This window comes from Accipiter gentilis, chromosome 19 (assembly GCF_929443795.1).
Source record: "Accipiter gentilis chromosome 19, bAccGen1.1, whole genome shotgun sequence".
Classification (NCBI taxonomy): Eukaryota; Metazoa; Chordata; class Aves; order Accipitriformes; family Accipitridae; genus Astur; species Astur gentilis.
This window is the reverse complement of record NC_064898.1, coordinates 11,515,277-11,535,271: the sequence shown is the minus strand read 5'-3', so window position 1 is coordinate 11,535,271 and position 19,995 is coordinate 11,515,277. Positions and strand designations below refer to the sequence as shown.

General features: G+C 38.0%; 1 protein-coding gene across 3 annotated transcripts in view; it reads left to right on the top strand.

The window, feature by feature from the left end:
• Positions 1–29: 29 nt before the first annotated feature.
• AASDHPPT (aminoadipate-semialdehyde dehydrogenase-phosphopantetheinyl transferase) overlaps positions 30–19,995 on the top strand; it is a 40,655-nt gene continuing 20,689 nt past the window's right edge. Inside the window, exons 1-2 of one of the 3 annotated variants that reach the window (XM_049823401.1) lie at positions 30–69; positions 1,474–1,699. In XM_049823401.1, coding sequence (XP_049679358.1) covers positions 1,489–1,699 — 211 coding nt within the window. In that variant the 5' untranslated portion in view covers positions 30–69; positions 1,474–1,488. The other 2 variants (XR_007508858.1, XM_049823400.1) reach the window with 2 other exon arrangements.

The following is a 19,995-nucleotide window of genomic DNA, read 5'->3' as shown; positions in this document are numbered from 1 at the left end:
TTCCTCTCTGTGCTCGCTGACGATACCATGGGTGCAGTTCAGCCGCAGGCACCGCCTTTCCCCTGATAAGTCGATACCTGGCGCATTCCCCTGTCACTCACAAGGCACTTTGATGTCTGATTGGCTGCCGTTCCTCGACGGCGGGGCCCTCCCGCCCAAGGATAGGCGCATGCGCACGTTGTGCCGTACGGGAGCGGCGGCGGAGGGGCGAGGCGAGGGTCCCGCCGCCGTCGGGGGGCTATGGGCAGCGTGCGCTGGGCCTTCCCTTGCGCCGCCTGGCGTCCCAGCCGCCAGGAGTGGCTGCTGGCGGCGCGGCTGGTGCAGCCCGAGGAGAAGGACCGCGTCGGCCAGTTTGTCTTTGCCCGCGATGCCAAAGCCGCCTTGGTACATGCTGGTGGGGGGGCGGGAGGCACGGCGGCGGGCGGCCGTAGTCTGCCGGCGGGACTCACAGGACCGCCTCGCCCGAGCCCTCTGTCTCGTTGCTCTCTCTCCCGCTGCTGCGGGCGTCGCTGACGGGGCCCTGCCCCTCGGCGGGGCCGTGGCGGAGGCTGCCGAAGGCCCCTCGGGGCGCGGGCGGAGGCTGCTGCACTGAGGATCCCCCCCCCGTCCCCCGGCACCACTCGCGGTCCCGGGACCGGCGCTTTCCCCTGGGGACGCGATTGTCTCTCTGCTGACTCAGTATTGCCCAATTTTCTCACTTCTCGTAGGAAAATACGCCCTGCGAGGGCGTGACAGGGAAGTAAACGCATTACAAAGCGTTAATTGCCAGCTCTGCTTACGTCTTCACTTCGGAGGAAAAAGGGATGTTTGCAGTCTGCTCTTAGTAGTTACTCCGAAAGACTTCACAAGTTTTATGTCATGATGTTAAGAGATAAAATCAACGTACTCTAGGAGGCTATACGTGAAGACAGTAGTGTAATGTGTAAGGAAATAAAACTGGTTACATAATTCAGGTTTTAAATCTTATGTAACAATGTGGTAGTAATACAGACTTTTGCTAACTAGCCTATAAGTAGTTAGTCGTAATTCTTAGCTGTGTGGTATTTAGCACCTGAGTCACTGAATGAATGGTCTGAAAGGAAGGCTGCTGAGACACTTTGAATGTACAGTGTGGGATAAAAAGTATTGATCTGTGCAATAAAGTATCCTAAGTAAATAAGGTAGAGAAGGAACTATTTTATGTGGTTCTTCTAGACTGGGACTGCTTTTTATTGGGTCCTGTATTGTCTCTCTGCTAATAGTGATAACAAATGCATTCTGTACTTGGGTCTGGTAAACTATTTTGGTTAAATTTACTTGACACAGGCTTTTATAAAAGGGAGAAATCTAACTGATTTGGCTAAAATACACTCTTAACTTTGTATCAGCAATAATAAAGCCACATTTTTTTAGGTAGGTTGTTTTCTAGCAACCACAGATATTTTGCACATAGCATAATAGTTCTGTATTAATCACTTCCATTTTATTTCACAGGCTGGACGCCTGCTGATGCGGAAATTAATTGCAGAAAAGTTGTGCATACCTTGGAATGAAATAAACTTGCAAAGGACGTCAAAAGGAAAACCTTTCCTGGCAAATAACGTATTCAGTATCTATTCGAATTACAACTTCAACATCTCTCATCAAGGAGATTATGCAGTTCTTGCAGCTGAGCCTGAGCTTCAAGTTGGCATTGATATTATGAAGACTAATTTACCAGGTAATGCATTATGGTGACCAAAGCAGATTCTGTAGTGTTTAAGTGCTTAACATATTAATGTTTCCCAAAGAACCAATCTGTGTCCTAGAAATTCAGTGTAATTAGAAGAGAGTATGTGAATGTATTGTGTATTTGCTATTTTTATTGTTAAATGCACTCCTCATTGTTTATTTCGGGTTTTCTGTTATGCCAGGTATGGATATATTTCCAGTTTAGAAAAGCAGAACCCTGGAAAAATAAGGTCATGAATCCTGCTATGACATTGGCAGGACCGGCATCTGCAGATATTTTAATTACAGGTTTGCTGTCTGTTAGCTAGAAGCAGGGACAACTTTCCAGCTAGGGACAGTGGGATCCATCCCCATGAGAACTTTATAGACCACGAGTATTACTTTATTGCCCCACAAACATGGACATGATATGTGTCAGCACCAGGCCCGGTATTGTAGCAAATGGGCATCCGAGATTCACTGTGAGTGTGCAGTCCTCAGTGAGAGGGGATCATGAGGAGGGAACATTTGAGGTGCCCCTGGTAAAAGACTAAACTTCACAAAGATTAGTTGTTGGCCTATTTATTTGTATGAAATGTTGCTCTAGCCAGACTATATTAGTGAACTTCAGGATCCAAATTTTAAATTAGAATTGTAGTGAAGTGTATTTTTTAAATACAGTTTTACTGAGATCGTTTAGTTCACAAATGTTTGTTAATGCATGACTGGGTTAAAGGAGAAACATACTGGGGTTTATGATTTACTGGAATTCTAGTTTTTGAGAATCTTCCTCAAATGTTTAACCAGATATGATAGTAATAGCTGTGCTCTTAGAAGTTCTCTCTTCACAATCTCCAATATGCCCAGCATATTATGCTGTGAAATAATTTGTGTGGTAAGGTAAAGATTCAAATAAATCCTGACTGGATAACTTTCTCTGATAGCTTTACACCTTTTTAATGATTACTGCAAGTGTACGTTTTTGGATTGGTATGTTTAGCTAAGATGCGCAGAAGCTTTACTGCAATCCAAAGTAGAGTTCTCCTCTGTGACTCACTTTGGTCTATTGTAGACCCTCACTCTAAAGATGGTGGTCAGCATGTGAGGTCACACTGTAGCCGGTGGAGGATCCCACACCAGAGCAGTTGTATATTTTGTGATAGGAACTGTGGCCAGTGGGTAAAGCTGCACTGGAACAGGTGCGCCCCCGAAGGGACTGTAGTCATGCAGGGCCCAAATACCAGATTAAGCTCGAGGCTGGTGCTTTTATCATAGCTCTCCCAGGCAAAACAAAGTGATGTCCCAGCTGTGTCTCCTCCAAATGTATTGCACACCCTCAGCCTATTTGCTGCAGGGGCAGAGTGACAGAGAAGGCCTTGACGTTGTGTAAACACTGCTGATACTAGTGTGTTATCAACACTGTTTTAGGCATAGATCTAAAACACAGTACCATACAGGCTGCTACGAAAAAATTAACACCCAGACCCAGTACCCTTGGAAACACTTTGGCTGGACTTGCCACAGGCCTTACTGCAAGACTCCAAAGTCACTCATTTTAAAAAGCTTTCCTGTTTCAGCAGCTAGCTAGTGAAAACATAAATGTTCAAATGTTTGTGTGTTAAGCTTTTCTTGGGAGATGAAAAATTGAAAGTTGTTTATATGTGCTATATATGGAGGCAGGGATATCTTGCATTCTCTGCTGGCATTTTATGCAACTGGAATTGCAGCTGGCATTTTAAAGGCACATTGCCAATGTCCAGCTGACAAGTCTTATGAAATGTGTTAAACTCTCCTTCTGAATGCAGGAAACAATTGTTAAGAGTAGAGGTTTATTTTTACATTTAGGTTTAGAAACCTGTGTGTTACTTCTCCATTTTGGAATACAGTATGTTCAACTTTGTAAGGAAATATATTCTTAGTTCTTTTCTGGTTAATAGAAAAAAAATCTTTTAACTTCAATATTAGCTGGCTTATTTTAAAAAAAAAAAATAAAATCTCATCTCTACTGCTTCCTTTCTCTTGCATTTTTTACTTTTTTATTCACTATTTCTTTCTCATTTCCCTCCTGTTAAATCACTGAAATAGTGGATAACCCAATGTCATTGATCTGTTGCTCGTTGTGCAGGCAGCACCAGAACAAATCAAGGTTCTTTTACCTTGTGTCTGAGTGTATTCTTTATTCAGTGTCCCTAGTCACTGTTGTTGTAAGAGGTGTAGAATCAAAGTTAGGCTGTCAGTATATATTGTCACTTACTCTTAGTTATGTCAACTTTAGCAGGCTAAATTTAGGAAAAAATTATCTTGAGTTCATCCCACTGATGATGTTTTGGTTGCTGTTCTGCTTCTGTCATGTAGCTTTTTGATTGTCTGTCCTAGGGTTTCTAAATAACAACAGGAAGCTGAAGTTCAAAGTAGGATTTGGTGTCAGGGAAAGAGTTTAATCTCAGCAGAAAAGCAGGAAAAGCGGTGAAACCAAACTCAATTTTTAGTTAACTAAAAAGAGGGTTTAGATACAGCAGTCGGTTCTTGACGTTTTCAGTAGCAAGAGAGGCTCCTGCCAACATGTCCTAGAATTATTGATGGCAGCAGTCATGACCTCTTACCATAAAGCAAATGTTGCCACATCCCCTTGGGCAGCTGCATTCAGCAGCTGTGTGGATTTAATTTGTGAGTATGAGCTGGTGAGATTAAGTAATGCTTTGAGATCTGACACAAACAGGCTTCAGTTTTTTTACCCATAGAGAGAAAAATAATGGTTATTCTGGAGATGCTTGTGATTCCAAAGACTAAATGATGGAATTAAATCGATGCTTTTGTAATAAAGTGATAATGAAAACCTATATATCCAGATGACCAATCTGAAACAAGCTAGTGACAGATGCAGCCTGCTAGGATTCCCGAACATGGGTCCTTTATCCACCTTTATCCATGGCTACTTCATCCACCTCTCCCTCTTTCATCAGAGATCTAGGTATATATGAACAGAAAAGGGGGCTATTAGGGCAATTCACTGTATCCACAATCTGAATCCATGGTGGCAAGCTTCACAGTGTATACAGAGGAGTACAAAATGCATCATTACAAAATTTCCAGCTTTCCTTTCCAATATCTGAAGTTCCGCAGCTAGCATAGTCTGTCCTGAAGTAATTTAGCTGTCAGCAGCTTGTATGCATCTTTTCTATCTTTTGATAAAGAGAGAAAGGAACTTCAATTCTTGTCATTATGCATAAGAAATAACAGTCGTGTTAGCACCTGCTTGTGCAATTGTTTTCCACATTATGTAACTTTACATAAATATTTGTGAATTAAATAAAAAAAAATAACATGTTCCAAATTTTGAAGAGGTTTTATTTATGGCCATATGTCTTCCTTTTTGGAATTATAATTTGTATTTTTGGAAAAGAAATATGGTATTAACAAAGACTTAGTGATTGTATGTAGGAAAGTGAGCTAGCAAATAAGCAATATTAAGGATAGAATTTTAAATTAGAGTCTCTGTAATATGAACTAAAGCTAGCAGTCTTTTCACCTAAAATTTTTCTGAGAAGTATTTTTGTCTTAGCAGAATTGCCTAGAGCTGTTTTTACTGCTGTACTATGAATATATAACTTCAGCTTTATCAGTATTGTTTTATCTGATAGTTCCACTGAGTGGTGCTCTTGCTCTGTGGTTGCGAAGTACATTATATTTCTGAGAGTGAATCCACTATAAATCTTTCTCTGAAATAGCTACAAGGACAAAGAGTTCCCTATGTACAAAGTACATTACAGTAGGTTGGTTTGTTTGGGGTTTTTCCCAAATGCTTGTTTAAATATGAAGTACTTCATCTTGTGATGTTACCCAACAGAATCTTGATTGAGGTCTCCAATAGTCTAGTTCTTATATTCCTTTATTGTTCAACCAGTGAACAAAATATGCAGAGCAAATATACAAGAGAGTATCATGCAGCTGAAAGTTGTGAGAAATATGCTATTAAATTGTGTGCTAGCATGTAACAAGGAGATGTGGTGCACATGAACTTTTTATGTCGCTTGTTAATCTGTGCTATCTATTTTTGTTTTACTTATGAGCAATAAGATCCTGCCTCTTTCCATATTACTTTTGCTGCATTATTAAAGTCTGAAAAATGAAACTACTTCAAGACATAGCCTTCTTTGAATGTGAAGGCAGGCCATACAAGAAGCTATTCTTAACAGTGCAAATAGAGACAGCTCTACAGAAGTTCCACAGGTATGCAATGGTTTATCACCTTTTTTCTTCTATTCAGATGTTGAACTAAATAATGTAGTGATGGTAGAAAAGGAAGATGTCCTCTTTAGGTATGGTGTGTTGTTGCCTTTTCGTTATCCGGCGGGTTATTGTTGTACATTTAAATCAGGCTTTCAATTTACTTGGTTTTGAAGAATCACTGAGATCAATGATTTTTTCTTCTCTTTAGATCAGTTTAAGATGAACTCAAGTCATTTGGGAAGATGCACTCTGTACTGTAAATTTGTTAATGGACGTAATTGTGGACATTATTTGGCAAGAGATGTAATGCATATGAAATTATTTTAACCCTTTCACAAAAGAAGTGAGAAGGATTCTCACAGTACTATTAACTCCTCTGGAAAAACTCAGCTTGTGATAATGTATTTGATTTTAACTTCTGGACAAGAAATTTTGCAACAAGTGTCAACTTGGTTTAAGTGGTGTGTGGGATGTTGATTTACCAGTCACTTAAACTCTGTAAAGTAGAACATTTTCAGAGACTTAGGAAATAATTACAGCTTAATAAAGATTGCTTTGAGTATTTGAAAAAGTTTAAATCTTAGGTTCAAGAGCCTTCCTGCTTTGCAAGTGATTTTTCTTTTCAGTAATGCAATTTTTTAGCTTAGATGGAATTACAAAGGTAAATAAATTAACAGTTCATTCCTGATCTTTCATAATCAGCCTGCAATCTTTCTTACCTATTGCATTATAGTTACTTTCATCTAGGCTTCTGCAATCTCAATGTAATTCCAGAATTAAATATTTGACATGCAGTAAAATTAGCTTTTCTCATTAATCTTCTGGTTTTATGCTAGGTTTGCTTATTAAAAGACACAACAGGGTAAACTTTTCTGCATGTGAATTTTACAGAAAATTAATTTGATATAAAAATACTTCCTGAAATGCTTTTTAAAGAAAGTAGGCTATTGTGTGCAAACACCTGTTTGTTTGAAACTGTTTTTCTCTCAGGCAAAAAACATATAAACATAACTTATTTTTCTCTTTCTATTCTCATTATTTGGTCATGGAGGTGAGATAATACAAGAAATGATAGAGATCGTCAAATCGGAGGTATGTCACACGTGAATCAAAGTATCAAAGTCCCACACAAAGAAGCTAAATACCATACTTCAGTCTAGCTAGTGGAGAAAAGCGCTCTCTCGCCAGCCATTTATAAACTTTGTGCCATTTCTTTTGGTAGTCATAAACTAAATTGAGTTAGGCACACCAACATTGTAGTTAGGATATTTGGCATGTCTTTTATCTAGCAGCCATGTTCAAGTTTTTGAACTTGTAATGCGTTTTTTAATTGCTGCTTTTCAGCTTTTGCAATGAGAAATTCTTGACCTAGAAAGAAATGCCAAAACAGATCGTTCTTTGGAGTGCCTTTGTCCTTATGGTGCCTTAACTTTACGTTAAGCAAAATTTTAATTGTTTTTTTTGTTTTTATTGTTGTATTTCAGTAAATCTCATAGCAGCAATCAGTATCTAATCTTTTACTACAAGAGATAAGTGCCAAATTATTAGCTAATGGTCCAGCTATGGATATGTAGATGCACTGTTTGGGATGAAGAAATTAACAAAGGATTTAGGTTAAACGTTACTTCTAATGATTAAGGAAGTCAGAATTTATAAATATGAAAACACATCATTTTTAGATGCAAAATAGTGCTAAAACAGCTAAATAATATCATTGTTGAACTAATGAATCATAGTGGTCATATGCCCTTGCACTGAGTAAACGGGGAATAATTTCTTTTTTCCTGTTCTAGTTTAAAATGGAAAGAAACAGCCATCTTAAGCTTACTGTTAAAGAATACATATTATATAGCAGTTTCATTATTGTGCTTTATTTAGTCACATTTCTAACCTGTTTTAACCTGGAATTACATCACATTTGTAAAACCACTTGCACGTTCTAGTAATTGATTAAGCACCAATGCTTGATAAACTGTGAAACGAAAACCTGATACTGTGATTGGATTTCCTCTTTGAGAGGAAATAGACTTTTTAGAAAGAAACATTCTTAATCCTTTATGATTCTTTTTTAATAGGAAAACATAAACCCATTTGGATTAAAATAGAAACTGACAGCAAAATGTAGAACAGTAAAAATGAACTTGTGGAGAATAGATATGTTTAAAATGAGGGATAAATTAACAATTATGAAAGCAAAAAACTTAAACCAGGAGCTTTTAGTAAAAATAAGAGGTGGAACAAAGAGACACTATAAGAATGCTTGTCTGGTTTGGTTTGTTGGGGTTTTTTTTCTGAAATATCCTTCTGCACACAATTTACAAAAATCACAGTTTATTCCTTAATTGGTCTTTTGGGAAATCAAGTTATATATTCAAAATGAGGTGCTAAAGAGAACTGATTTTTTTTTTTTTTTTAACAGAACTAAAAGTACTTCTCAGCCTGCACTAATGACAGTTAGCTTTGGCTTTCCATGTTAAGGAAGTCTAGAAGAAAGGTGTGATGGGGGGGGCAAGGTTAAGTAATTATTGTGTAAGTATTAGGAATTTGCTTTTTGAGGAGTTTCTTGCTAACACTGACCATTTCCAATAGTTTTAGCTCTACAGATACATATATTTGTTGCAAGGGCTGGAAAATAGAAGCTGTCTTTATTCTGTGTTGTCAGAAGCTTATTTGGATGTTGTCTGTGCAAGGATTACACTTTGGAGGTCTTATTAGTTTCAAGGTTGGGATACAATGTTTTAGAGACAGATTTGCAGATTTTTAGACTGACTTATGAAATGGTAGAAACGTATCTTAAATATTTAATGTCTCCCCTCAGTAACTAAAAAAAAAAAATAGTCTCAGCTGGATTTCCCTGATGTAGTTCCTTTCTAAAAGAAATTCTGATTTTTAACAAGGCAAATATTTTTATATTTTCTCACTGAAGGTGACAGGTTGCTGTTGTCATGTCAGGTTTTCAGAAAGCTTTAGGACCAGGAAACTTCAGCTACTTCTATAAGCAGCTGTTTTCTTGCCTTATATTGGGTGTTGCTGCAAGTTCTAGGCATTCATGCCTGTGTTATGTGCTGTGTTGCATTTTGATGGAAAATCCAATCTTGTAGTGCATTAAAAAATAGTTACTTGCTCTGTACAGTTTTTCTGTCTGTTCATCAGAATTGTTGGGTTTTGTTTTAAATATGTAGATCTTTTTCCTAGCAAAAAAGCCCAATTTAATAAAAACATAGCAAACACTTGGAGATAGTATCTGCAAGAGTAGATATGGTAGTAGATTGCCATAGCAAGATGGGTGATGAGTGGAATGAGAGCAGCCCTGTGGAGAAGGGCTTGGGGTTATTAGTGGATGAAAAACTGGATATAAGCCAGCAATGTGCACTTGCAGCCCAGAAAGCCAACTGTATCCTGGGCTGCATCAAAAGAAGCATGACCAGCAGGTAGAGGGAGGGGATTCTCCCCCTCTACTCCGCTCTTGTGAGACCCCACCTGCAGTACTGCGTTCAGCTCTGGGGGCCCCAACATAAGCAAGACAGGTACCTGCTCGAGCTGGTCCAGAGGAGGGCCACCAAGATGATCAGAGGGCTGGAGCACCTCCCCTATGAGGACAGGCTGAGAGAGTTGAGGTTGTTCATCCTGGAGAAGAGATGCCTCTGGGAAGACGTTGTAGCAGCCTTCCAGTACTTAAAGGGGGCCTACAGGAAAGGTGAAGAGGGAATCTTTATCAGGGAGTGTAGTGATAGGACAAGAGGTAATGGCTTGAATCTGAAAGAGGGTAGATTTAGACTAGATATAAGGAAGAAGTTCTTCCCTGTGAGGGTGGTGAGGCACTGGCACAGGTTGCCCAGAGAGGTTGTGGATGCCCCATCCCAAGAAGTGTTGGATGGGGCTTTGAGCAACCTGGTCTAGTGGGAGGTGTCCCTGCCCACGGCAGGGGGGTTGGAACTAGATGATCATTAAGGTGCCTTCCAACCCAAATCATTCTGTGATTCTATGAAAGATATAACTGATAAAGGTGAATGAACCATTGAATTTTCTATCAGTTTTTCAGTTCTGGGCCATGTGCTGCTTTTGCCATGTTGCAATACAATTATCTTCTTTCATCTTTTCTTGTATAGCCTGTTGGCTGGATAAAAGACAGCTCCTACAGTGGCCGGTCTGGAGCTATGCAGAAGTTGATTTGTGTGTTGATAGCAGGGAAGGATATGTGGGGACAATATGCTGAATGACTAGCTGACTACTCTCTCTTTTCTGTGGGAAGACCAAACAAAATGTGCTGTGTTTTAGTTGTCAAGTGGGCCAAACAGTCTTTCAGCTGCTGGCAAGCCAAACAAATGGCTTTACAAGGGGCTTTTTTAAAGCATGTTGTTACATGGTTACTTTCACTGTTACATAGGAGAGATCAATTCCCAAATTTAAAACACTAATACTTTTTCTGTCCTCTAGTGGTTTTTTTGGACTTCATTTTGAAGGGGGGAAAGAGAGAAGGACTGTGTATACACAGAAATGGGGATGTTTTAAGCATGAAAAAGATAAGGGACTGTCGTGGTTTAACCCCAGCCAGTAACTAAGCACCACGCAGCCACTCACTTCCTCCTCCCACCTAGTGGGATGGGGCAGAAGATCAGGAGAAAGAAGTAAAACTTGTGGGTTGAGATAAGAAGGGTTTAATAGAACAGAAAAGAAGAAACTAATAATGATAATGATAACACTAATAAAATAACAGTAGTAATAATAAAAGGATTGTAATATACAAATGATGCACAGTGCAGTTGCTCACCACCTGACAATCAACACCCAATTAGTCCCTGAGCAGTGATCCCCCCACTCCCCCCAGTTCCTATACTAGATGGGACATCACATGGTATGGAATACCCTGTTGGCCACTTTGGGTCAGGTGCCCTGTCTGTGTCCTGTGCCAACTTCTTGTGCCCCTCCAGCCTTCTTGCTGGCTGGGCATGAGAAGCTGAAAAATCCTTGACTGAGTATAAACACCACTTAGCAACAACGGAAAACCTCAGTGTTATCAATGTTCTTATACCTAGCTCAAAAACATAGCACTGTACCAGCTACTAGGAAGACAATTAACTCTATCACAGTTGAAACCAGGACAGGGACATTTTTACTCCATCTGGCTGTGAGATTCATGTTCTGGGACAGGCATCTGTGCAGTGTTCTGACTTCTGACATCGCAAGGAACTCTGTTGTTCAGTGGCTTCATTACTGGAGTAGGATATCATGATGTGGAAGGATATAGTCCCAGAGTGTGTGTGTCTCAATATTGAGGACCAGCTGCGCACCAAACGCTGAATTTAGAAGAGAGATCTGTCATTGTACTCTTTGAGAGAAACCAGCTCAGTCTGAATTAGCTTGTGCTTTCTAAGGTTGCAGAGCTTTGGGGGGGTGGGGGTGGGGGGAATTGCATTAGTCAAATCAAGGTGCTAGGAAGCGTGAATCATGTAGTCAAATTCATGTGGAAGATGATGATGACTTAGGTATTGATAATTGGTGTCCCCCCCCTTTTGTCCAATGTGATATTTATGTACCAAGTACCAAGCAGATCCCAATGCACCTTCAGGCTCTGCAGTAGTACTAGTTCCTTAGAGATGGGAATACTCTCCCTGTAATCACATTTTCACTAAAGTACCTACCCTTTCCTGCTACTATTATCTTAATGCTTTTATGGTTCAGTAGCAACCATTAGCGATACCATGAGGATAATGTTGTTTTGCAGTATATCTGATTGAATACAAAGATAGAACTGGGTGTCTGTCGTCCCCTTTGTGCTGGAATTTCTGTCTATGCATCTCACCAGCACCATATATGCATGCATATATATATATACACACACACGCATACCAGTATGTATGTGTGTATATATGTACATATATGCTTTTTATATATGTATATATGAGTGTGTGTGTGGAGATATATATGTGCACACACATGTACAGTGTGAGAGTTAATCTGATTTCACTGGAGGCAGAAAGTGATCTAGTATTGACACTGGGTGGTCATTCTCATAGCAGTGGGTTTTTGCTTGTCTGTTTTCTGGTAATAGATGGTATTAAGTGGTAGATTTTCTTTATTTTTAAGCAAAGGATTAATTGTCAAAGGTTTCAGTCCATATGATCTTTCTGTATGTGTAGAAAGGCCATCTAGTACATTATTTCATAAAATGTAATAAAATGTTTGAGAGATCTGGTGGCTTGGTAGTACTACTGTAGTGTAAGGCTATAGATGGTCAGGCACATACATGTGGGTACTGTTGCACTAGCAACACCTTGAGGATTTTGTTGTCTTTAATTTAAAGAGTAAAAAGATCTAGCTCCATTAGAACATGTTCTATGTTCCTAAATGTCTGTTACCTTTAGAGAGATCTGAGCATGTTTGACTTTTTTTGACTTCTTTTACATCAGTATTTGTTCCTCACAACCCACAGGCACAATGGCTTTATACAAGAAAGTCTATTTTTATGTTTATTTAGATTTTGTGCTTTTGTGTTTATTTTCAGTGTGGATGCATCATAACTTCATGAGTGTTGAAAGGAAGTAGAGTTCCTGCTGCTCTGACAAAATGGAATGATTGCTTTAACTGTTTGATATATTTTATAATGGAAAACTGAATAAAATGCCATTTTTATGGGGTAATTTACCTTTTTGAGGAAATACTGTGGCTACCTAGAGCTTTGCTAGCTGTGGTCTATGTCAATGGTTGTAACTTTTACTTGCTTAAGCCCTTTCCAAGAGGTTGTATAACAAGTTACGAAAGGTTTTCTTATTTTATTACTGCTCATTATCTTTTTTGCTATTACTGTTTAGTTATACATTTCATTAAATGAATTTGGGGTTCCTGAATCATCTTAGTGATTTAGACCTCATATATTTTAAATACTTTTATTTTCTCTACTCAGAAGCAAGCTAAAACCATGCGCTTGCAGCCAGGTTTGATTATGGCAGTAAGGTCTTCAATGCAAGTCTATACTGCAGTTGAATATTTGGCATAGAAAGAACATGTGAAAGTATGCTGGAGTCTGAACAAAATTTGAGAGGATGTGTCATTTTTTTTCTATTTTCAGAACAAATGTCAAAAAGCATGTATCTGTTGCAGACCATAGACCACCTGTCTGTAAATTGATCATATGTGAGGTATTCAGTTAATAGTGTGTGACTTCTCTTCAGTTTTTTTTTATCCAAGCCATACCTGTGTCAAAATTGCTATTTTTCCAGTGCAGTTTTGGAGGTAGAGCTATCTAATCCCTTATGATTCTTTACTTTCTTTTGTTTAACATTGACTATCAGGGCAGCTTGCTTAAATATTCATCACTGCTGTTAGACCCAATCCCAGTAATGTGATTGAAACCTTAGCAGTTTCTCTAATATTGCAAAGACTTAACGATCCTAACTGCAGAGAAAACATCAAACATTATCAAATTATGTCAGTCTCTTTATGACTTTTCCATGTTGTACAATCTGGGAAACGTTGAGTAATTCAGAGGAGGCAACCTCAAATTTTCTGACATTTTAAAGTTAATGCTGCTTCTTGGAGGCACGCCAAGATAAAACATATCATCAGTAGTTACACGAGAATGGATGTTTAACGTATATCACTGGGAGAATTGCGGGATACTGGCAGAAAGTGGAGAGGTCACAGAATGCAAATCCAATTTCCAACTCACACTAAAGCGGTGTGAGGTAATAGATTTTAAAAACATGATTTGTTAATTTTCTGTCTAGTTCTTCCAAGTTAGTAATTTATCTAGCTAATTATTTGTCTTGTGTTGTCAGTTTCTAAACATCTGTACAAGGGTTAGTTGGTATTAATGAACAATTAGCACTTGCTCATCGGTTGCAGAAGAAATGTTTTGTCTACATCAGTTTACTTTGGTTTCCTTTAGAGATAGTAAAACGTGGTCAAACATGTCTTGGGTCCTACGTCAAAGGATTGTCAGCCCAAGAGTCCAGGACTCAAAACGTATTCATTGTATACAGTTTGTTAGTTTGCAGGATTTATAGCTAGGCTGTGTTTCACTTTATTAAGTAGATCAATCTGTTCATACTTCAGTCGCTCATTTTGCTGGCCAGTACGTTTCACATTGTCGCTTTGCCTGTTTGCCATCTGAAAGTAATTGATATGTATTGATTAGATATTAGTTCTTGATCACTGACCTGTTTCTTTCATGCAGTTCCAGGCAGTCAGGAATCTGTTAGCATTCTGGGGGTTGGTGGTTTTTTGGTGGTTCGTTTTGTGGGGTTTTTTTCAGTGGATTAGTTGATCAATAAATCTGGCAGTTGTAGCTTTTAGCTTTCAATTTCCATATTTTTGGATATAGACCACAGTATAAGCTAGTTAGTTTGTATCTGACCAAAACAATTTGAAGACTGTAAAACTGGTAAAAACTGAAGTGAGGAAGGTCAGTCATCTCACTATTTTTGAAAAGGCATGTCATAGTTTTAATAACTTCAGGTACAACAGGACAGTTACTACCTTTAAGTGTACATTGTATTACCAAAGCTGACTTACAATTGACCTGATGTTTTAACAGTGCAAACAAAACACCAGTATGAAGATTTTGTATTAGCACTATTATTAGCATCATAATTTACATGGATCTGCCTACAAATGCAGGTTGTTTGGCTTTTTTTCAGGTAGGAAAATGGGGGAAAATTACCCTGCATTTATCTACTATTTCTAAAGCATTTTCTCAAATAGGACCAGGGAATATATAGCATGTTTTCTTGTTCTTCACTCCTACATCTTTTTAAAATCAATCTTTTGTATCTGGTCTGAGGTTTTGCTGTTTTACAGGGAAAATGCAAAGCAGATTTTTGGCCTAGTCTTTACCAAAAAATTAATAAAATACCCAGTTGTCATTGCAGTGGAAAAGATGGCATTGTATATTTCAGTGTAAACAGTTTGTGCAAAAAAATCCAAAATGCACACATGTATGCACACACATGATTGTGCATACTTATCTGTATATAGCATGTTTACTTTCCAGGTTTAATATTGGACTCTTTTCCAGTATCACTCACTATTTTTTCTCCTCATTCTTCCTGAAATTTACTGGATATTGTGTATTTTTAATTTAATGAAGAAACTTAACTTTTGGTTTAAAATTTTTTTTAAATGCATAGAAGACAATTTTTTAAAGATTACTCAGATTATATTTTTAAGGATCTAATGTGCTTGAAAGTTTATTAGCGGGGATTAATAGCTGTATATAGGAAAGAAATCTATTGCCTTCACAGCTGTGTTAATTTTACTTTTTTTTTCTGTGAACTACTCGGGTTTCAAATCTTCATTATGGTGTGATAGAGGTGTGAGGCTTAAGTGTCTGTAGATTAAAGAAAAATCAATGAAAATATATCTTGGTCTCAAGGATAAAACCTCTAGCTTCTCTTGTGAATATCAAACTAATTTAGACACCAACTGGAGGAACTGGTGAGAGATTTGGTGGATGCCTTTCCTCTGTTGGCTACGGTTCCCTGAGAAGCAAGTTAAAGATTGTTATGGAAAGGAGGCAGAGCTCTACACATTCTAGGGGAAAAGGACTTTTAAAATTAGGCCATTGAATAGCTAAACCATCTAGTCAATTTTGTGCCAATGCAAATGAACAGACAGGTTTGTATTTGTCAAGCAATCAGATACTGGGACAAATTGTTGTCAGTTAATTGGATATTATGAAAAGAAGCTGTAGTATGTTTTGGTTAAATTTAGTGGAGTTTTCTAGTTGACTTTCTTGCTTTTCAGCAAGGTGATCCAATGTAAAAACAAAAACTGCTTCCAGTATTTAGAGGGCGTCATGCTCTGTAACAAAAATTCTTCAAAAGTGGAGTTTACAGTAGACTAGAGAAATGCTTTCAGAATATTAGCTATTATGAACAAAAGCAAAAAGAAAGAATGCACAACAGTTTGTGTAAAGATGAGAAAAAGAGTGAACTATAAAAACATATACAAATGAAAATGTATTTTCAAATGAGGGCAATAATTCTGCTCAAATTAAAGTTTGTTTCCAAGTTTCTCTTGAAAAGAAATTTTGAACAGTATATTAACTGTAAGTTAGGAAATTAAGTGGCATAGGCAAGTAAGAAGTATATATACAAAGCATTGGAAATAGTTTTAAAGTTTACATTGCCAGACATTGCCACATTCAAAATTTCTAGCTGTTAACTGAGATTTTCATAAGGTTAATAGTGAAGTTATTTGGTTGATAACTGAAAAGATACATGTATTTCTGAAAAGAAAAAGCATCTTTCTTAATATCTCTATGATTAGGCTTCTATACTAAATAAAAAACTTATTTTTAAGGTATTAATAGAGGGTAATTGTGAAAAGAGATATTGTTAGATTTTTGACAGAATACTTAACAGTAGTCAATACAATAAATTTCAAAGCAAGAAAACTCTGTCACAGTGGAGCTTATTTTCATCAATCCACTTGACTCAGGCAAGTTTGGTTTAATTAAATAATCTTATCCCTACCCTTCCACTCCCTTGTCATGTTAATAACTTTCATGCCATGGGCTCAGTTTTTCTGTCTGCTGAAATACAGACTCTCAATTCCCTACAGAATCTAAATCAGCATTTTTCTCATTTCTTTTTTTTTTTTGAAACCTTTTATCCAGTATTTTCATAGATCTGCTCCCATCACAATTTTTCTTCTCTTAAAGAAAACCAGCAAAAGGTGAGTGATTGTTGTTTCAAAGAATTTTAATAGTTGATGGGTATATGTATCTTTTCCCATTAATCGTAAGCCATCTGTGGAGGAAGCTTTGTGTTTTTCTCTGCTTCCAACTTCACTTATTTTTGAAATCTCATATGAAAACATGTCATATCTCTCTGAGGTATTCTTAAACCCACAAAACTTAATTTATTCCATTTCAGTGATGAACCCCCACCGAGTCAGATGCTTGACCAATCAGATAAATATTGTGCAATTTCCTGATGCTCACCGATTTAAATAAGTAATTTACATACATAAATATTTTTTCTGAAGTGCATACATGTGTGTTACAGGAATCTCACTTTGCCACTGAGGTGGACAAGATTACTGTAAGTATATTGGATTTATTGGAATCAGAATCTAAATTCTGATTCTTCAGAAGCTGTAAATATGACTTACAAGAAGGGATACTTGAGATGCAGTTTTGTGTGTTTCAAATAAATTTTTCCACATAGTAGTATCCCCAGCTAATTTTTTGGCTCAATGTTTCAGTGGTGTTTTGAATAACCCTGAACACTGGGAAAGGAGTGCTGGATTATACGAGCAAAGGCTCAGTACTGTGTAAACCCAGCTGTGCAGCATCTGCTCTTGAGCTTGTTAGCGTATGGATGTTTAGAAGCACAGACAGGTCAGATGGGCAGTTATCTACAACCTGTATAGCATATCTTAAAGGAATCTTTTTTTCTTTACTGCTGTGAGTTAAATAAGAAACAGTACTACAGTTATAAGTTTCAATGAGTGTCTGGCATTATCATTGATCATTGAAAATGTAAAGACAAAGTGTTTATGGAAGTATTTGTAATATATGTGTGCACTACAATAAAAGCATTTGTTCCTTCAGAGAAGCAATTTTTCAAGTTTTTATTGTCACTTCATTTTTATCATGCTTCTCCAGTTCATAGATATTTTTTAGAGGATTTAGTACTTCTCCTAAACTTCTCTGAGAGAAAAGTACAGGCCATAAACACAGGAGGAAAAATACTTTGAAAGGTCTTAGAAAGTTATCATCAGTATAGGAAGCTCAGATGTTCAGTGAAGGGCCCTGCTACCCTATGTTGCCCTGTACCTCACATTATCATTTGTAGACTATGCCATGTGTAATCCAAAATTGTATCCAAAATAGCTGTTAGCTCTGAAGTATGCATAATAGAATAATTTGGCATGAAAGCTCTTTGGTATATTTTTAATGAAATTTAATTATCTTGTAAACTAGAACTTGGTTTATTAGTGAATTGTAATGGTCACAGAAATAAGTTCAAGTGTTTGTGTAATTGTTGATAGGTGAGTTTATTTCTGAAACAAGTTGACAAATGGGAGGTAATTTAGAAATGAAAATTTAAAAGCAACTGAATAATTGCTATATGGGACTTGTTCCCATTCTTTCAAAGGAAGTTTTTGTAAATTGTGACAAGGACATTTGAAGCTCCCCCCCCCCCCCCCCCCAAAAAAAAAAAAGAAAAAGGCAAAAAAAGGTAGCATCTAAAAGAAAACTTTCTGCTGCTTCTAGTTTTGTCCCCTTCTCATCCCCCAGGTCGTAAGAAACATGCAAACACTGAAGAGGGTTTAGTGAAGGGCCACCAAGGTGATTAGAGTCTTGGGGAACATGACCTGTGTAGAAATATTGATTGAGCTGGGTTTGTTGAACCTGAGGAAGGGAATCTGATCACAGTCTGCCTGAAACGTAGTGGTAGAGAAGATGTAGGTAACTGTTTTCATGAGGGTACACAGGAACAGGGCAAAGGGCAACAGACTTGGGTTACTTCAGGGGGAATTCTGTCTCAATAGAACAATTCTTAACCATGAGAACAGTAAAACACTGGAATAAGTTGCCCAGAGGAGGGGAAATGGACTAGGCAGCTTGTGGTACTGCTAGTGATTTGTGGAGAATAATAGTCTTAGCTCCTCTAATCTGATCCATTCCTTGGAGAGAAGCAATGGTACTGTATTAATGGCCTCAAGTTGAGGCGAGGGAGACTTAGGTTAGATATTAGGTAAAATTTTTTTACTGAAAGGGTTGTCAAATATTGGAACGTGCTGCCCAGGGAAATGGTTGAGTCACCAACCCTGGAGATACTCAAAAAGCGAGTGGATGGGGTACTTCAGGACATGGTTTAGCAAGCATGGTTAATGGTTGGACTCGATCTTGAAAGGTCTTTTCCAACCTAAATGATTCTATGATTCTATTAAGAAGGAAATGGGAAGGGAGGGCAATTCAGGAGAAAGCGGTGCCTGAGCATTTTCAGAGGAGGGATGTGACAGATGGTTGGAGTGGAGGGGGAAGTACTGTGTAAATTTGAACATAAGTATTGAGAAAGTTAGCTGAAAAGCTGAAGAAACCTGGGACAAGAAAGGGGTAAGTAAGGAGTGAAAAGGTAGTAGTACATGGGTTTGACATACACTTGGTATACTAAACAGTTTAAGTATCAAGTGTATTCATCATGCGTGATAAGGTTTGGATGGTGGGAGGACTGACCGTGCAGGAAGTATTATACACCTCTAGGTGCTGAAGGTAGTGTAGTGTGGATAGTCTTGGATAATCTTGTCTGATAGTGTGAATAGCCCTGGGTTTCTGAAGCAAGAGAACTCTGAAAGCAAGGGAGGAAGAATGGTACACCAGGACATTCTTGAATGTTTTGTAGTTTAAATCACATGAAGAGGCTGGTGCCTCAAGACTGTTGTCTTAAATACATGAGAGAAGAAGAGAAAGAAAAAAAAGTGGGTTGTTTGGAGCAGGTGTTACCACAGTTACTTGGTCATAAAATGGGCCATATAAACTTGGAGAGATAAAAGTCAATAACCTTTCTCCAAGTGGACCAAATTTTTTTGTTATTTTTCATTCTTTCAGGGAATTGGGTTGTCTAAGCAGATTGATATTTCATTTGCCCTGGTAATCCATCAAAACATACTTGACATTGTGGTTGCTTTTCTTTTTCAGTATCATCATTTTCTCCAGAGAGGAAAGTTAGTTCTGTCCTTAGATTGTTCTGGATCACTCCATTAGCTGACCACTGCAATTGTCAACAAAATTTCTGTCTTGTTTTCTTCACTTTAGTCTATAAATGAAATTGAGGGCATCTCTGAAATGTCACTGTCTTGTTTGATATCCATGTCAGATTACATTTTGCAGTATGATCTCGAAATTGTCAGAAAACCTGGATGTGTGCTTTAGTATGATATTAGTTTGTTTAGACCAATCATTACTGCTGCCAATACCTGTTTTTATATAGTGCTTAGATATCTGTAGAAGACAACCACTTTATAGAGCAGGGTTATCCCTGGTTTAAGATGGGGAGCACCATTGAAGAAAAGGAAAGTTCCTTGCCCATAGTCATTCACAGAATCAGTGGCAGAGCTAGGCTT